Here is a 20,218-nt window from a genome sequence, read left to right on the forward strand (position 1 = left end):
AATCTTTCTTATAGGTCCTTCTGCATTTCTCCCACTGACATTGGCCTAAACTTAGACATCTGGCCACAGCAGTGAGGCTGAGAAGTATAGTCTTCTAACTGGGTATTTTGCCAACTCCAGAATTACAGAATTCTGTTGATAGGAAGGAAAGGAAAAACTGGCTGCCACTGCCACATCTCTAATAGATGCAAAATCCTGAAGCCTTCCAGTTTGCTGAGGTCAATTTTTTCTGCAATATTTAAATCAAATTGGTTCTGATTCCCAATTTACAATGCGAAAATCTAAGGTCCCCCTCAGTAAATGTAGGGAGTTGTGAAGCTGACCTTCCTCTTCACTCTTTTGGCTCTAAGTCTCTGCTTCTACAGAGTCTCTGTTTCCACTTTGCATTTTACCTCCTTACCTGCTGTCCCCTTTCTTTATCATCATTATCAAACTCATCTGAGCAAAGCGTCAGTAATGCAGGATTGTGTTTGCCATAGACTTTATGGAAAGTTTGGACCAGAGGTGGGAGATATAGTACAGTCAATCCTAGCAAACAGCAAGCTCACACTTGAATATAGGACACTCCAATTCTCTTTGCCTTTAGGGAATATCCACCAACCCTCTCTTCTTCTTGGCACCAGCTTTTGGCCCTATGGATGGGCGGCCTTTCTCCCATAACCTCACCTTCTACTCTGCTCATTTTCAAGCCCTAAAACTCCGTCCATATCCTACCAAGCAGTTATTTCTTCATCACCCTCCAAGTTCATCCTGGTCATTCTCCAAAGAATATCTTTCCCAACCAAAATAATTTATCGAGGTAATTCACTAAACAAAGAAGGTTCTCAAAGGAGGGATTTGGGGACCACGCTGGGAAGGTTAGGTATCATCCTCTAGGCATTGAGAAGTTCAGTGACATGACCAGATATGTACTTTAGTAATACAGTGGAAAGAGAATGGAGGTAGGGAAGCTGTTATGCACATATTCCACGAAACATACAGGAGATATGAAGCCCTAGTCCCTGAAAGGCCAAAAGGAAGCTTAGGATGAAGAGAATTTCGGCATGAGTAGATAAAGGACAAGGAGGGAGAGCAAGAAAGGCTCTTTCTAGCCAAGAAAAGACATATAATAGAGAAACTATTGAAACAATGTCATTAAAAATAGATTTTGCAACGCAGTTCTGGTGCCAGAAAGTGAAAGTAGAAACAGAAAACTCTAGCAAAGAAGACCACCACAGAACACCACAAGGGGTCTAGAACTCATCTTTGCATGTAGCACACTGCGGAAGGTGCTTTCATGCAGCACCTCCTTCCCATCCTCACCAACCCTGTGGAGGGAGGGATGACTGTTCTGCTCTACAGACGAGGAGCCAGAGTCAGAGGTTAAAGGAGCTTCCTGAAAGTCCCACTGCTATTCAGTGCTGTGCCAGAACTCAAATCTACGACTGTAGCATTCCAAAGCTCATGCTCTGCCATTTCAGCAAGCTATCTCTGAGATCTTTGAAGCCAGAAAATCTTTCTCATTAGATGTGAATTAATTGTGATCAATTCCCATTGATTTTGTCTCAAAGGCAATGAAGGGTCATCACACTGAGCAGTAATTTTCTTAGCACCCTTAGTTTATGATTTGGCATTAGGGTTTATAATCTGTGTTTCCTGCCATCCTCATTTGATCTTTGGCACCTCGCGATCCATCATCAGGCAAGCTCCCCTGGGGAGGAGGTAAGAGAGCGGAGCCCTGTTGAGCAGATGTCTCTCCACAGGTTCCCAACCTCCTCCTGGGTGGGTTCTTGCAAAGCTCAAACGTAGGCTCCCCATCCCAGTATTCATCTTGGGTTTGAGTTTCATGATCAAAGAAAGATTTCTAAAGACTCAGTCTATATAGATAGTCTGACAAGTTCCCCTGTTTTATCTTTCAGAACAATAAACGATTTTCTCTCCTGAAATTGAAGACAGCCTTGAGAGGTGAAATCGGAGGGTTGGTCCTTTGCAACTCCTCCATGATCTAGGATTAGCCATTCATTCCACAACTTGCATTTGTTTGTTCCCCGAAACACCTCTGGAAACTGCTGTTAACAACACCGGGGAGTGGAAGAGGCAGGATATTGTGAGGACGGGAAGGAAATGCAAAGATGAACAAATGCATGCCAGTCCTCAAATCTCTGAAAGACTAGCTCTCTCAAATGTCCAAATACATAGCCATAGGTCAAAATCATAATAATGATGCAGCCACTCCTGATGCTTATAAAGTCTCTAAGATATAATTTAGCAAGCACATGATAAATGTTAGTTCATGTTATTATTACTATCAGTTTTATTGTTATTAGGCAAATACTGTGCACCAGGCACTGTGCATACATTGTCTCATTTAATTCTCTCAATCTTCCTATCACGTGGATATTAAGGTTCCAATTTTGTGACTCATCATAAAACTAAACCAGAGCAGTTTTGCTGTGCCTCACACTAGCTGAAAAAATTTGTATCATCCCAAAAAACCCTACAAAATAAATGCCATTATTATATTCATTTTGCAGATGACAAAACTGAGGCTCAGAGAGGTTAGGTGACTTGTCCAGAGCTACAAGGTGGTCAGTAGCAAAGGCTGGGTCTAAATATGATTCAGCCTGATTCCAGAGACCATGACCCCCATGCTGCTCCATACAGACACAAACTTCCAAATTTATTATTTATTTATTTATTTATTTTTGAGATAGGATTTCACTCTGTCCTCCAAGCTGTAGTGCAGTGGCATGATCATGGCTCACTGCCGCCTCAGACTCCTGGGCTCGAGCAATCCTCCCACCTCAGCCTCCTCAGTAGCTGAGACTATAGGTGTGCATCATCACACCCAACTAATTTTCTTTCTTCTTCTTCTTCTTCTTCTTCTTCTTCTTCTTCTTCTTCTTCTTCTTCTTCTTCTTCTTCTTCTTCTTCTTCTTCTTCTTCTTTGTAGAGACAGGTGTCGCTATGTTACCTAGACTGGTCTCAAACTCCTGGCCTCAAGCTACCTTCCTGTCTCAGCCTCCCAAAGTGCTGGGATTACAGGTGTGAGCCACCATGCCTGGCCCACCCCTAAATTTAAAAACTCACCAAAGAGAACCAAATGAATCAAGGAACCCTCACTTTTATTGGGGCTTCAAAAGACCCTGTACCTTACCCTATTGATTAGCAGAGCACTGTTGTAGATCAAAACTTCTCTAAATCAGGTCATGAAGATAATTTGTAAGCTCAGCATCTTTCTGTCACCTGTCAGCAGTGAGGAGAAAGGTGTTGTAAAGTTCATGTAGCTCTTCTATATAGGGATCAATTGACAGCCCTGTAGGAAGGATGTCAGTTACCAATTCAGAGAAGGTGAGCACATTTTAATAGAAATTTGCAAGTTTCTCAGATTGTTGATGGTGATAATGAGTTTCCTCCAGCAAAGCCAGGAAAACCTGGGCTTCTTTTACATCTTCTGCAGCACCTAGTAGCGTGGACAGTGCATGCCATGAGCACCTAGCATGGCTGTGGGAGGGACTGACCACCTTCTCTGGGCCCGGCATAGCAGGAGATGCTGCAGAACATGGGAAAGCACTCTGAGACAAAGGGCTTGATATCGATATGAAGAAACAAGACACACACATGTGAAATAATTGTGAGTGCTGCAAGAGACAATCAGGCCTGGTCAGAAGTTGGGACACCTGAGGTCTAATTCCAACTCTCATCCTCAGCAGTTCAGGGCCCTCAGGTAAGTCATTCACATGACCTGATCTCGGTTTCCTCCGCTGATAAATGAAGAGTTTGAATTAGATTGCCTGTCTCATTAGTTTGCATGAAAAACGACCCAGGGAGGGGAAAGATTTGTAAAGAAGGGCCTATTGTCTCAACTCCCCTGCAACCCAACACACGTCCTAACCCCAGCTAGCATCTGGGAGCCAGATGCAATTAGTCCCTGTAGCTGAACTGCCTCTGTTCAAGACCTGCTTTGCCATTTTCTCCTTGTATGACTTGGGAAATACACTTAACCCTAGAGCTTTCCAAACAGGTTGCTGAAACTTGGAGGTGTGCCAAAATATGAATCCTTCAGCTTTAGGACACCTGGAAAGTGCTATAGGCCCCAGGCTAGTGAGCAGCCTCACCCTTTTATACATTACCTCCTTTCCATATCCATACAAATATATATGTAGATTGAGACAGAGTCTCACTCTGTCACCCAGGATGGAGCGCAATGGCATAATCTCAGCTCACAGCAGCCTCTGCCTCCGGGGTTCCAGCGATTCTCCTGCCTCAGCCTCCTGGGTAGCTGGGATTAGAGGCATACACTACCATGCAGGAATAATTTTTGTATTTTTAGTAGAGATGGGGTTTCGCTGTGTTGGCCAGGCTGGTCTAGAACTCTTACCTCAGGTGATCCGCCCGCCTCGGCCTCCCAAAGTGCTGGGATTACAGGCATGAGCCACCGTGCCTAGCCCAAATATTATCTTCAAGGTGGGTTATGTGATGTGGAAAAGGTTGAGAAGTCCTGATAACCTGTTGAGATCTTGGACTCATCATCTGCAAACGGAAATTTTGTTAGTTTCTGCATCGTAACCATCTTGTGAAGATTAAGATTTTGTATGTAAAGTGCTTAATATGCCCATGCACATAGTAAATGCTCAGTAATGTTTGTATTATTATTATCACCACTACCAAGACTACTGGCCAGTTTCCAACCTGACAAGGCTAGGTTCTTAATGCAAATGAGTAGTCCTGGTGCCAGTGCTGAAGGTCCTCAGTCCGCCCCTCACAAAAAGACTGGTAGACTTGCCTCCTACTCACTTTCCTCCAGATGAACCCTGTGCAAAGACTATGCTTTTGACTCTGAAAGTATATGCCCAAGAAGAATTCTCTTATTTACAGGAAGAGCCTCCTTTAACAAGGCTATGCCTTAAAACACATTAATAGGTCGTGCCTCAAAACAAGTAAACAAATATGTATAATAATTACAAACAGTGACAAGTGCTATAAAGGAAAATAAACAAGGTATCATGACAAAGTACTTTTTCTGAAGAAGTGATACTTAAGCAACTTCAACTTGGTGCACTGAAATAGATGCTAGAGATGCAGAGATAAGTAAGGCATGGTACCTGCCAACGGCCACAGAAAACACCTGAGACAGGAATGTTGATGAAAACTCATAAAGAGGAGTTATGCCAAACACCAGCCCTTGCCCTCAGAGGTTTGCACAGGTAGACTTTCTGAGTGGAGTCTAACTGGCCAATCACAGCAGCTCAGGAGTTTTGCATGTGCCAGGTCATCTACTTTGAACACTCTGGCCCACTCCTCACGTTGCTAGTTCACAGAGGCTGCAGACAAGGAGCCACAGCCATCCCAAGGAATCAAAGAGCTCCTGACACTTGCCCTGGCAAGGAGGTGAGATCACCAAAGCAAAGGGTGCAAGGAGAGGAAAGAACTGAAGGGAGAACTTTGTTAAATGACTACACACAGATGGAGATGGATAAATAAGAAGCAATGATGAAAAAAGAAAAGAAGTGGGCAGAAGAAAGCGAGTGAAACCAAAGGAAGAACAGATTCTTACACAAGAGAACAGAGAGGGAATAAGTGTTTGCATCACAAGCTGCAGGGACACTGATAAAAGGCCATTCTGTTGACAGCTTGTGGGTTAGAGATGGCAATTTCTGGGGTGTAATGAAGGCAAACACCACAGTGCAAAGGGTAGCATTAGCATGGAGAAGAGCAAACAGCAAGCAAGAGAATGGATCCTTTATTTAACAACCCAAGGAATCCATTTGTCCTGGACACAACCTGTGCCTGTGCCTTTTCAAGAGTCATGAGTACGTATGTGAAAAACAACTATTTGCTAATATGCATCACAAACATTTTATATACTATTCCTCACCACTGGTCACTCTCATAGATCTGGCCATAAGTCCCTCACAAAGTAATTGAAAACATTTATATAATGTATACATTTACATATATATGCATATACACATATTTGCACAAATATATCTGTAGATCTTATTAACTCTTCAGACATTTCCTACTTGGAATAAATTCAACAATAGCCCTTGGCTATATTAATTTCTCTTGAGAGTTTGTTTATAAATGCCCTAGCTTATCACTTCTTAGACTTTTAAAGAAAAATAAGCAGTATAATGAGTTTCTCTTACATGTGAAGCATAGATACAAACACCTGCTCTTTTGAAAACATTTCTAAGATTATTTTAATTAGGAGAGTGCTTATGTGGCAAAATACTATAAGCTCAGCCGAGGGCACTTGCTATTTTCCTTGGTGGGACAGCCTCTTTCAAGAAGCCCCCCAGTGTATCCAAGGGAGTCACTATTCCATTCACTGGAGTTCTCTTGTTCAAAATTTAGCTCAAAACTCTCCATTGCTGTTGCATTCAGTAGGAGCTACTTAGCCATAAACAATCCATCAGGACCATGTAGGTGAGGCTCTTTGGAAGAACAGTAACTGCCATCTTTATCAGTTGTGCACAAAAGACACTGCGGCCGCAGTTTACCCAGCGCACGCCAGCCTTCCATCCTCATGGATCAGCAGCAGGGGGCAACACTCACGCCATAAAATGCAAATTGTACACATGTGCCCTACAGAAGGCTGAATCCGCCTAGAGTTCTGAGGGGTGGGGGAGTAGAAAAGGGGAGAGGAGAAGGAAGGAGGTGAAAGTGATAGAAATTTGTTTCACAGGATGGAGGAGAACCAGAAGTAGGCACTGTAACCACATCCACCTCACCAAAAGATTCCCTCCCACAAGCCTCCTAAATCCGGAGTCTCTGGCCCCGTTCTTCCCCTCCCTGTGCATTGGCATCTCTGTCATGAAGGGTCTCTCATGGCTTTGGGACAGCCCCCCACAGAGCGGGTGCAGGCCCTTCAAAGATTTGCTGTGTCTCCCCTTCCCTGGTCATCTTCTGAGAATTTGTCCCCTCCCCGTGGAACCCCCATTCGCCTGCTCCTCATCTGGGCTGGGGAAGCCATGCGAGGGCGCAGGTGGGTCCTCTCGGCACTCACCTTGAACCCAGCTCATTGTATTCTCAGGGCAGGGGGTATGGCTGACCCCCCACAGAATCTTCTGAGATCTGTCATCTCTGTTGGTGCCACTTTCACCTGCTTTAGAAATGGGACACTGCCTACTCCCTGAGAGTGATGAGTTGAGAAATATTCAGGTGGGAGAGAATTGCTGGTTGTCACTTCAACTCCAAGTCTCCTTTCCTTTTCTGCACAAAGCCTTTTTCGTCCACTTATAAGAGTCCCCTGGATGAGAGGCAGTAGGTCTCACAAAGAGAAGTTGAGTGAGAAAATGGGAAACTTCTCTTCACCCTCACAATTTCTAACTGCAGTTGTGGAACAGAACAAGAAGTTTCTAGATTAAAGATTTCAAACCTAGGAAGAAATTTCTCCAAGTTCTGTTTTATAAGTGCATTGAGCACACCTAGGGCTTGGTCTAGAATCTAGATGATTTCTAATCTTCCTACCAACTCTGAGACTCTAAAACCATCAACAATGCTTGCTTCCAACCTGTTTTATCCCACTCTGAGGCAAAGGCTCCTGTATAAATACTCCACAGACTACTGCTAAGTAAAGCTCTCTGGGATTCCTCTTCCTCGTCAATGAATAATAGCCCTAAGCTCCCACTGAAGGAGTACCTACCATATGTCAGGAACTGTAACACATGTCCTTTGATGACCCATAGCAACCTGCATAGTAGGTATCACCATCACCATTTTCCAGGTAGGGAAACAGGGTCAATGAATTGGCTGACCGGCTCCAGACCACAGATAGCAATAATTTTATTTGTCCTTTTTTTTTTTTTGAGATGGAGTTTCGCTCTTGTTGCCCAGGCTGGAGTGCAATGGCACGATCTTGGCTCACCGCAACCTCCACCTCCCAGGTTCAAGCGATTCTCCTGCCTCAGCCTCCCAAGTAGCTGGGATTACAGGCATGTACCACCACACCTGGTTAATTTTGTATTTTTGTTGGAGATGGGGTTTCTCCATGTTGGTCAGGCTGGTCTCGAACTCCCAACCTCAGGTGACCCGCTTGCCTCTGCCTCCCAAAGTCCTGGGATTACAAGTGTGAGCCACTGCACCCAGCCTATTTGTTCTTACTTAGTATGCCCAGGCACTGGGCAAAGTGATCTGTGTGCAACATCTTACTTCATTGTCATAACCGCTCTCTGGGTCTCTCTCCAGAGGCTGTGTGAATTCTATGACACCTCACTCCCTCTCCTAAAGGAGAGGAGGGGCTGCTGATGCTGGCCTTAGCATTCTCTCCCAGGTTGTCTAAGCATCAGATGTGAAACCAAGTACAATGAGTCTAGCATAGGTAGATGCCAAGAAAACACGTGCCTTCGCCTTTCCCTTTTGTAGTGACTTCTTCCTTCCAAGGTGGCCTTCGATGATAACCTGAAGCCACCCACATAAAAATGTTAGGAGCAGAGAAAAGGACAGTTCCAGCCCACTTGCCACTTCGACAATGAAGAAGGAGCAATCTGGGCCAGAAGACGGGCTTGGGGCACAGATAACCTTGTGGATTGTTTAGTTGAAAGTAACCACATGAGCATCATCATCATCACCATCATCATCAATTGCCATCATCATTATCATTTGATAAAGCAATCAAGTAAAACAATGTACATTGATGATGATTATTAACAACAGCATGACCAGATAATACTTGAATTCCTCATATTATAGAGACTGTACCTTCAATAGCCTCCAAAATATTTTCATAGAGGGAGATCTAGAGAAGAGAGTAAACAGATAGGTTGGTTACATCCTTTTCTTTTTTTTTTTTTTTTTTGAGACAGAGTCTTGCTCTGTCGCTGAGGCTGGAGTGCAGTGGCATGATCTTGGCTCACTGCAACCTCCTCCTCCTGGGTTCAAGCGATTCTCCTGTCTCAGCCTCCAGAGTAGCTGGGATTACAGGTGCCCGCCAAATGCCCAGCTAGTTTTTGTATTTTTAGTAGAGACGGGATTTTGCCACGTTGAGCAGGCTGCTCTCAAACTCCTGACCTCAGGTGATCCGCCCACCTTGGCCTCCCAAAGTGCTGGGATTACAGGCATGCACCACCACACTGGGCTTATTTTTGTATTTTTAGTAGAGATAGGGTTTTGCCATGTTGGTCAGGCTGGTCTCAAACTCCCGACCTCAGGTGATCCGCCCGCCTCGGCCTCCCAAAGTGCTTGGATTATAGGCGTGACCCACCGCGCCCAGCCGGTTGGTTACATTTAATCAACAAATTGTTAAACTTCCTTGACCTGTTTGGGGGGCTGACTTCTCTGACTCTAAGGACAACTTATTTCCTACCTGTTTATATGTTGATATATTGGTGCTGTGGTTTGGAGGACTTGGGAGTTCTCTATTCCCTACCCAACTTTAATTGGAGCCCTGTCAGGTTCAATAACTGATGGTGTCATACACCCCTGATTAATGATGCTGCCTGTCCCCTAAACACAGGTGGTTACTGTCCACATGGGGCCTGCTTGGGCAGAGAAATCATAAGTCTCTTCTTAGACACAAAGAAACATAGGCATTCCCAGACAAATTACTTTTCCTCCAGACACATTCATAAAAATTGCCTGGGCTTCCCTGACAGGTGATGGAGTGACCGAGGCTGCTCAAGTAGAAGAGACAGTAGCAGTGAGGCTGAAGGGACAGAGCACCTGACCAGTCACTCCCTGAAAAAGAAACCCACAGTTTTCTTGACTAACCAAGGACATCAGTGCAGGTTCACTGGGTCCAGCCGCACCATGACAGGGCCTGGATAGATGTTTCTCCTAACCCAGCAACCTGCTTCTCAAGACAGCAATAATGGGGACACTGCATTACCCACCATATGGAACTCAGTGTCATGGAGAAAATAAACGTCTCTGAGAGAATTCACACTTCATTTCTCTCTGAGGTCCTGTGATTCCTCTTCATACCCTACTCCCCATCTACATTTAGGCAGGACTAGCAAGCGTAGCTACATATATGGCATGTCTTAGCCCTGCTGTGGCTTTATAAAAGGAAAAGGGATGTTTTAAGAAAAGTGAGAAAATGAGAAGAAAATAAGTAACAACTCAGCAAAATGCTATATTTGGTGAGGACTTCCTTAAAGACATGTTTGGGCCTAAGTAGTGAATTTCACAAATGTGGGCCAACGGCTGATTCCATCCTGTGTCTGGCAGATGGCAGATAGCTGGCACTTGGGAAGAACTGACTTCATGGATGAGAAATCACTGACCTCGTCCATTTCCTAGATCAACCCACCCCAACCTTCCTGCCTACCCAGTGTGAAGTATAAGACACAGTATGTGCAAAACCTAATAGGGCCTGGTATCAGTGACCTATGGTCCACTCAAGGCAGCCTGACCGAATCTCTGAGCAACACTCCAGTTGTTGCTGATCCCAGAGGCCTGAATGAAACTGTAAAGTTGGCAAATTGTTTTCTTGGACACCTGCCTCCACTCCCTCTCATAATTTCTGATAGCCTCTTTCCCTTTGGACAGTCCTTCTGGCTGGTTGGTTTTCTGGTCTGTTTCCTCCATGATACTATAAGGCCCACAAAAAAGAGACTATATTCTTCCTGTTCACCTTTGAATCCTTAAAAGCTGATATAGATGCATAGAGATGATACCTTACCAGTGCATGGGATAAATGGATAAGTGAATTAGAAAGCTCCTAAGGCTGGGTATCAGGAGACCTCAGTTCTAGCCCAAACTCTGCCATTAATGGAATACACAGCTTCAGATCTGGGGCTCAAATGCATCATCTATAATATAAAAAAACAACTCTGATGAGCAACTGACACCCCTTCCCATTCCCATGCTCAGTACAGCCCTGGGGGTCCACAGAGGAGGGTCAGGGGCTTTGGGCAGGTATGGGATGAAGGAGACCTTGAGCAGACCAACCTCCATTCTCCCACCCCTTCAAAAGGAACCACCTACTTTCACCTATTTATGTATTGGGCTCTCAAATAAGACTGTGTGTGAAAAAAAGTTCTACAACTAAGAAAGAGCTTTAAACTATACAAGAAGATGAACAAGTACAGTCCTTTTCAGCTAGTCCTCCCGTCTATCAAAAAGGTCCCACCCCCTCAATCACTCGATCTCAGTCCACCTCTGCAGGTTCATCTTCCACAATCTCCAAAGTAGCCTGCATGTGTCAGCCCAGCTACACCTTTCGTCTGCTTGAAACCACCCTTTCCTCTATTTTTTTCGACTGGCAAAGCCCAGCTCACCCTCCAAGAAGTAGCCTAAAAGGCTCCCTCCCCGAGTCTCCCTGCTTCCATAGCAACCAAAGAACCCTGCTCCCTAAGAAGCACGCTCACCGCACTGGGCTCCAAGAACACCTCATAAATGCTCGATAGTATGAAATGCTGGCTGCGTGGAATCAGCTGTTTGTTTATTAAACTCTTTCCTGACTGAAATATAGATGCCTCAAGATCAGGAAATCTGTCTCACCGTTTGTGTCTCTGTCATTCATTACAGTGCCTCATTTCGTAGACACTTAATGTGTGTGGAATGAAGGAAGGAAATTAGAAAGTCAAAAGTTATTTGGGAAACTTTTAAATTAACGGATAAGTATGTTAGGGAATAGTCAAAGTAAGATAAGCTATGTATTAATGGGAAAATCTGTCTATCTGAGTAGAGTAATTGGCATTCAAGTGTGAATAACCCCTAGATTTAATCCTTCCAGGTGAAAGTACACTTATTTAAAAGTACTTATTTATCTAATGGCTTTCTTTGCTGGAATGCGGAGGGAAATTCATGTCTTAAGTGGAGAAGCCTTTCTCCACTTATGATCAGGCAAGATAATCATTGAATTCATCATATTATAGAAACTGTACCTCCAATAACTTCCCCCTTAAGTGGAAAAACTTCTCCACTTAAAAATAGATTTCCCTCCTTTTGCCTACTCCCAGCTGGGTCTTTCTCCTTTACTCTCTTAAGAAGGAGAAGCTTTGCCTCCTGGTTCTAAAAGGGTTATAGGAAATCCAGGTAGGCTGCAAGTGACTCAACAGAATTAGAGAGGGAGAAGCATGTCATGATTCTCTTTGCTGTTGGGTTGTGCTATGTTAAGCATAGTTTGGAAAGGTCAACATTGTATGTAGGTTGTCTGAAAGTACTAAACCTAAGGCTGGCTCTTCACATATATATATGATAGAACCATAGACTCTAACTTGAAAGCAAAATCACATTGAAAAGGACTATATTTTTCTGAAACCCCAAATCACACATCATCTGGGATACACATAAGAGGATTAAAAGGAATATTGCAAATCGAGAATCTCCTGGTACCTTGTCCCAACCCACTTTTCAATGTGGAAGTTCTCTCCAAATCTAACTGATTTTTAGCCTGGCAAATTATGAATTTAACCACAAATAGTTCTGGGTACAGAAATATCAAACACTAGAAATGGGACAAAATATAAATAGGAATATGTTTACAATAGATTTATATGATGGGTAACTGAAAAGGTGTCAGACTTGCAGGCTTCTTACCTCTCGTCCTGCTGAAATAAATCCTTTATATTTCTCAAAGACCTAGACTTCCTTCCCATCTCTGACTAACACTAAGGGAAAATCTCCATCATGTGGTCTGCAACATTCTGCCACTCACTGATGGCTGCCTGCACCTAAACATTGGATTTCGTATTGATTCTCTCTAGCTATATGAATAAGTACTTTTGAAATCAATATGCCTCTCCCTCTAATCACTTGGTGGATGACCACAAAATGTAAAATCACTCTGATAATAGCATAAGGCAAATATGATTAGAAAGGTAACTCAGGGGCAAAATTTTTTAATGGATTCACCAAATTAAGTCAATATTATTTATACATTAATCTTTTTCTTTTTTTTTTTTTTTTTGACACAGAGTCTTGCTCTGTTGTCCCCACTGGAGTGCAATGGCACAATCTCAGTTCACTGCCACCTCCGCCTCCTGGGTTCCAGTGATTCTCCTGCCTCAGCCTCCAGAGTAGCTGGGACTACAGGCGTCCGCCACCACATCTGGCTCATTTTTTTTGTTATTTTAGTAGAGATAGGGTTTCACCATGTTGACCAGGCTGGTCTCAAACTCTTGACCTCAGGTGACCCACCTGCCTCGCCCTCCCAAAGTGCTGGGATTACAGGCATGAGCCACCGCGCCCGGCAATTGAGCTCTCATTTAAAACAGTGATTCTCTACCCTAGTACACCCAGATTCATTTTTGGTAATAAATACTTTGTAATGCTTCCTCTACTATTCTGGATGAAAGCTAGAGATGGTTACCTTCCTATGCACTTAATTTTTTAAAAACTAAATATGTCCTGAGTATGAAAGATAAATCAAATTAAAGTAACTTTGAATAAAATCAATATTTATTCCAACATGTGAATGCTGGGGCATGCGTACATTAGGAGATGCGAGGAAGTCGTCAGATGTTTGCAGTCATTTGTAGAACCACTGTGAGTACAACAGCCACAAATGTAGACTCATATAGGTCTGTCATTTGATGCTCAAAGACCATGAATAACGTTGTTGTTGATGATGGTCTTCCAAAATGAGGATCAACTCGGTAAATTCCAAACCAAACAAATGACAACTGTCTCTCAATTTACCCAGCTGTTGCAGTCCTGGAAAATTCAATGTCTAAAAAACCATGCAAAAAAAATGCTTTGTGTGTATATGTAAAATGGAGACAAATTCAAGTTCAAAAATTATAAACAGGTTTGTACTTAAATGAATGTCCACTGGGGCCATCAGCAGTCATGTATGATACAAGACAAAGCTTCATTCTGTGAGTCAGTCACATTGCAGAATGACGAACAGCCCAGGCCCCTGTCCACTTAATGCCACAAGTGCCCACACTCATCATGAGAACCATAGACACTTCCACATATTTCCAAAATTCCCCTAGGAGTCAACACCATCTTTACTGAGAACCATTGGTTCATACAGTATTTTCTACAGGGCTTCCCTCACTAAATAGATGATTAAGAGTTGACTTTAGCTGGAAAACCAAAGAGTGATGCACCAGAAGGGATCCTAAACCATATCTAATTGGCCGCCTCATTTCATCCATAGGAGGGTAACTGGCCCCTCAATACTCAGTAACCTAGGACCCTAGATAATCTAGGATAAAAACCAAGGTTTCCCTGGGCACGGTGGCTCATGCTGTAATCCCAGTACTCTGGAAGGCTGAGACAGGTGGATAACTTGAGGTCAGGAGTTCAAGACCAGCCTGGCCAACATGGAGAAACCCCATCTCTACTAAAAATACAAAAATTAGCCAGACATAGTGGTGCATGCCTGTAGTCCCAGCTACTTGGGAGGCTGAGGCAGGAGAATGGCCTGAACCCAACAGGTGGAGGTTGCAGTGATCCAAGATCACACCACTGCACTCCAGCCTGGGCAACAGAGTGAAACTCCATCTCAAAAAAAAAAAAAAGGTTTCCGTTTCCATGCTTTTAATTTCTTAGTGAAATTAGAAAGATACTCTTGAATGTGTTTCTCTTACATACCAGATATTTTAAAATAGTTGAATGAACGAGAACATTTTTCTCAGGATATATGAGGCTGTAAACATTCAGTTCTCACCAGTGAACTTCAAAGCCAGGCTAGACGCTCTCTAGTGCCCACTCTAAGTCTGAATTTCTCCATACAAACAAATCAAAAAGATTTTAAAATACTATAAGATCTTTTACAATGTGTCCAAACAATGATTTCTTGGAGCAGAAATTGTCTTGTATGGTTAGTGCCTGGTTGATTTTCCCACTGTTCTCCCCAAACTATAGTCATCAGGACCCCAGCAGGACCTTGGGAAATGACTAAGTTTCCAAATGCTCCTTATACCATGCACAGCCAGGGCCTCTTTCTCTGATTCAGACAGCAATGGACTGGTCCGTTCACAAGACCTAAGGAAGACTTGGCTATTTGCTAATTACCCTTGGCAAGTGTATTCTGGTGGCAAAATGGGTATTTTTAAATTTAAGTTGTCGATCTAATGTTATGGAGAAAATGTTTGATTGCACAAACTCCACAATATTGGCTCTCCAAATTAAATTTGCAATCAACTCAATGCCTACTTCAAAAGCATCATCTGGAAAAGATTTTACTTATAAATCTTGTACAATATCAGGTGGTAAAGTTGGGTGATGAGAATAAGCTCATAGAATGCAGGAATTATTGGATAATGCTGTGGCTTCAATACCAAAGCAGAGAAGTGAGTTGCCTCTTCACTTCCTTCCTCACGCAGCACTAAAAGAGCAACCTAATCCATACGTGCAAACTCAACTCCCGAGAACCCTGAAAACACACGGCATTCAAGAAAATATCATCAGGTTCTTATATTTAATGCATGCACACTCTATACTTTCCCCATGGAAGAGTTCTTCAGGCCTTTCTTCAAAGACCATTTCCTCTTAATTTTAGACTCACTCTAACAATTTAAATATCAGGCGTTGGAAGTAGCAATTTAGAAAAGAGGTGGTCTGACTGCTCCAGGTAAGCACTGGGACAGCAACAAGAAGTAACAACTGACAGTCTGATATCAAGGAAGATGGAAAGCTGTATTTACAAAGCAAGGGGAGGAGGGCTGACATAGGAACTCAAAATAAATAACAGCCTGGACTGTTTATATGTAGAGACAAACAGCTTCACTATCCCTGAGAGCATCTCCATAACACCGAACAATACTGTAGCTGATGTAAAAGAAAAGCTAAGTTGTGCTCAATAGATTTTGCAGCAAAATATTACAAAATTCAGTATAACAGATAGAATCCTAGAGTGTCAGAGTTAGGAGATCCTTAAGAGAGTCTTTGGTGTAGTACTTTTATTTTAAAAACAAGGATGCTGAATCTATAGGGGTGGAGTAGAAACAGGAGCCCAGCATAACTGGTCCAGTGCTTCTTCCATGTAGACACCCTGACAACTGAAGCAATGGAGGGGAAGGAAGAGATAGTACATCGCATGGAATCATTTATTATGCCATTGCTTTTGACATCTCTGTTTTTGCTTCTTTGCATTGATTTCATCCCCTTCCAAAGGAGAAGAAACCTGCTCTCTTTATTCACAAAAGTGTGAACTATTGTTCCCTGGTTTGTGATGAGAGAACCTCAGGGTTGGCCCTTAACAAAATTGGGACTGAAGGTAAAGTTGACTTTGAGTTCCCTCCTACATCCTCCTACATCCCACCCCTGGTATGTTTCCTCCAAGCTGTCCTATGTCTGTCCTCCAACTCGTTGCCCTACTCACTGGCCCACACCCAGAATTCCTAGCACAAAATAGGAAATTCTCCCAACTCCCAGAAGTTTGATATGTTCTCAATCTCTTTCTAATTTATTCTCTAATTACATCAAAGAATGAAGCAATATTCCAGTGTATTTCAGATACAAGTTGGCACATGCATTACCTGGGGAGCTGGATAAAATGCAGCATCCTGATTCCTATCTCCTGAAATTAGGATTCAATAGATGATTCTGGTGGAAGTGGGCCCTGAACCCACTTTGTAAAACACGTGGCTCTGCTTACCTGGCCAGCCTCGTCTCCTCCTAATACCTTGGTGCACACTCCCCTCCACTCAAATACTTCATACTGTCTCTCTCTGCCACGTCTTTGCCTCATGTTCCACCTTCTTCATCCAATTAATCCCTACATATGCCTCAAAACCCTCTAAGTACATGTCTCACATCTCTCCTGTCATTGTTATACATTTTTAGATTGTCAAGCTTACACAGCCTACAATGGGCACTGATGGCCTCTCTCCCCTTAAGGGCAGCGGCATATGCCATTTGTCTTTTTTATACCCAGTGCTTCACACCCTGCCATGCACATGGTAGGACTCTAGAAGTGTTTGTTAAATTACCTTTTGTGCACGTGCTAAATTTCCTTGTTAATAATTAGCAATTTATTTATATTTGCATCTTTTATCTACCCCCCAGATATAGTACGCCGTTTTCACAGATTGCTCAAAGTATCACTGTCAAATGAGGAGCACTTTCTATAATATGTAAAAACCAAAAGAGAAGAAGTTTGTGCATAATATCACCCTGGTGCCATCAAGTGTGGGGGTCGTAATGAGTTGGGCCCATCCCATGTTCACACCGGATATCTGACACCTAAGGAACATGACAGAGACACACACAAGTGGAATATTTTCTAAATAAAGAACAGTTTACAACAGTTCAGTAGAATTAGTTCTTATTGCCTTGCTAGTCATTCAAGTTCGCATTTTTCAGAAGTGAGGTTGGAAGAGGTAAGAGTTGGCTTTGAGTGGATTCACATACATAAAACTTTTTGTGTTTGTTCTGAGATCCTAGAGAGTCTCAGTATGTTCTCTACCCAAGATGGTTAGCCACAGGATGTCAGCTTTTCTCCTGAAGTCCACCATCTGTGTATGTCTGTCCCTTGCAGGCGTCTGCTATGCAGAGTTTGGAGTTCGAGTCCCCAAGACCACAGGATCTGCCTACACCTACAGCTATGTCACTGTTGGGGAATTTGTAGCATTTTTCATTGGCTGGAACCTGATCCTGGAGTACCTGATTGGCACTGCGGCCGGAGCCAGTGCTCTGAGCAGCATGTTTGACTCACTGGCCAACCACACCATCAGCCGCTGGATGGCGGACAGCGTGGGAACCCTCAATGGCCTGGGTGAGACTGCCACATCCTCCTACCCTCAACATGCAAACTTACCAAGCCCCATAAATGAGTTCTCCTTTCAGAAAGCAATTTGGCAAAATGTATCAAAAGCCTTAAGTATATCTCTTTTCTTTCTTTCTTTCTTTTTTTTTTTTTTTTGCAAAGTAATCCTTTCTCTATGAATCTATCTATCCTTAAAAAATAATTCTAATGTCCATGGAAGCATTATACAAAAAGATGCTCATCACATCCTTATTTACAATAACAAAAAGTTAGAGACAGCCTAAATATTCTACAATGGGCAAATGACTAAGTAAATTGCAGACAAATACTATGTAGCTAGCAATTAAAAGGATGATTAGGGAAACTTGTAATAACATGAATTATGTTTTAATGTAATATCATATGTCAAAGGATACAAACCATACATGTGCATGTCAATAGCTATATAAAAATAAAACCAATGCAGAAAAAAAAAAGAACTGTCAGCAATTTCTCCAGTGGTTTCATCAGATTTTTTTTCCAAATTTCAATGAAAAAAAATTAATGAGTAAAAAGGGTTCTAGCCTAGAAGAGGTCAGGAAGGGGTAACATAATAGTGAATGCTAAACCATCAGAAGCTCATGTAACAAATACCATGAGACCTCAGGCTCCATCCATCATTTGCCATCCACTCTCTTTTTTTTTATTATTATTGTTTTTGCAACAGAGTCTTGCTCTGTTGCCCAGGCTGGAGTGCAATGGCATGATCTCGGCTCACTGCAACCTCCATCTCCCTGGTTCAAGCAATTCTCCTGCCTCAGCCTCCTAAGTAGCTGAGATTACTACTCAGCCACCATGCTCAGCTAATTTTTGTATTTTTAGTAGAGACGGGGTTTCACCATGTTGGCCAGGCTGGTCTCGAACTCCTGACCTTGTGATCCACCCACCTTGGCCTCCCAAAGTGCTAGAATTACAGGCCTGAGCCACTGCACCCAGCCACTCTCCATCTTGATGCCTGATAAACTCAAATTCGAGGAAAGCTGAACAATAGCTGAGAAAGCTCTGGAATCTTGCCTCAGAACTTCCAAGGAATGATCCTGTGGCTGTGTCAAGTCATCTGACTTCGATGTTCCTATCTCAAAAGAACTGACAAAAATGCTGAGCACCCAAGTACCATGACAAGATAAAAATATAAAGAACAAACCTGTTCAGTGTACTGATTGTATAGAATTTTAGGTCTAAAAGAGTCCTCCAAAATCAGGTCATTCATGTCCATCGCTTTACAAATGAGGTCCAGAGAGATAAGTCAACTTGCCCAAGGCCACACATCTGGCTATGGGCAAAAGTACAGCTGAAATTCAAGACCCCTGACAGCTGAGTCAGTGCCTTTTCCACTCTATAGAGGGCAGGAGTCCACTGGCCGTTGGGCAAAACCAAGCAGGCAGGGTGTGTTCACTGGTTATTTTTTTCTCTGCAACCACATGTACACAAAAGGACAGAAAACCCCTGTTCCCATCATTTTCAAAGACACACATTCTTAAATGTGTTGATAAAGAAAAGGTTTGGGAATGGGATGGAAATTTTACTGACTGTAAAATTAACAATAATGAAGACAAAAACAATTTTCAAATAACATGTTAGACCTAAATATGCATCCCAAATATCACAGGTCGGTTCCCACTTCAAATGTTCTGTGCCATGCTTCCATAGGCGCTATTGTAATGTCACACCATATAGCCCAATTTTTGGTACAGGATATCAGATCATCTTACCTATCTACCAAATTCTGCTCATTTGCAAATAGACACTTGTATCTGCTTGTGGACTACAGCATAGGCATGTGTAGGTGCACACACACACACACACACACACACATACACAGTTCCTTTTACAGACTTACTGCCCTTCTTAAAGCTGAGTGCGGATGCACTGGGGTAGGACCAGGAGTTTGCATGGCCCTTTCTTCCCTCTAGACAATGTCAAATCATGTCTTTCCTCTCTAGGGAAAGGTGAAGAATCATACCCAGACCTTCTGGCTCTGTTGATCGCAGTCATCGTGACCATCATTGTTGCCCTGGGGGTGAAAAATTCTGTAGGCTTCAACAATGTTCTCAATGTGCTGAATCTGGCAGTGTGGGTGTTCATCATGATCGCAGGCCTCTTCTTCATCAATGGGAAATACTGGGCAGAGGGCCAGTTCTTGTCCCACGGCTGGTCAGGGGTAAGTTTATTCCAAACACCTGGTGTGCCTGTCACACACTCTGCCTTCTACCCTGTGACCAGCCTAAGACATATTTTCAAGAAAATGCTGTTCTGTTCCATAATTACCACAGCACCCTCTTTATCACCTTTTGATCTGAATTTAGTTGGAATATCCTGAAGAAGTGGTTCTTGTGTGTGTTTGTTTGTTTGTTTTGTTTTGTTTCACAAGCATTTGTTAAGATCCTATTTTATACAAATAACTATAATAGATTCAATGTTTCGGCAACCTGCAATTGCCTAAAATTGTGCTAAGTGGCGTTGCATGTAATAACTCATTTAATCATCCTGATAATCTTGTGAGGAAGAATTTACATTCTGCTCTTAAAGATGAAAAAAAAACCAAAGCAAAACAAACAAAAAAAAACTTCCATTCAGAGAGTTCAAATG

At 42.8% G+C, this 20,218-nt stretch overlaps 1 protein-coding gene across 1 annotated transcript in view; it reads left to right on the top strand.

The window, feature by feature from the left end:
• Window positions 1-20,218, top strand: part of SLC7A14 (solute carrier family 7, member 14) — a 123,861-nt gene that overhangs the window by 72,360 nt on the left and 31,283 nt on the right. Inside the window, exons 3-4 of the mRNA XM_011994323.1 lie at window positions 17,363-17,599; window positions 19,573-19,790. Of these exons, the coding sequence (XP_011849713.1) occupies window positions 17,363-17,599; window positions 19,573-19,790 (455 nt within the window). The remainder of the gene's footprint in view (window positions 1-17,362; window positions 17,600-19,572; window positions 19,791-20,218) is intronic.

This window comes from Mandrillus leucophaeus, unplaced genomic scaffold (assembly GCF_000951045.1).
Source record: "Mandrillus leucophaeus isolate KB7577 unplaced genomic scaffold, Mleu.le_1.0 Scaffold452, whole genome shotgun sequence".
Taxonomy (NCBI): Eukaryota; Metazoa; Chordata; class Mammalia; order Primates; family Cercopithecidae; genus Mandrillus; species Mandrillus leucophaeus.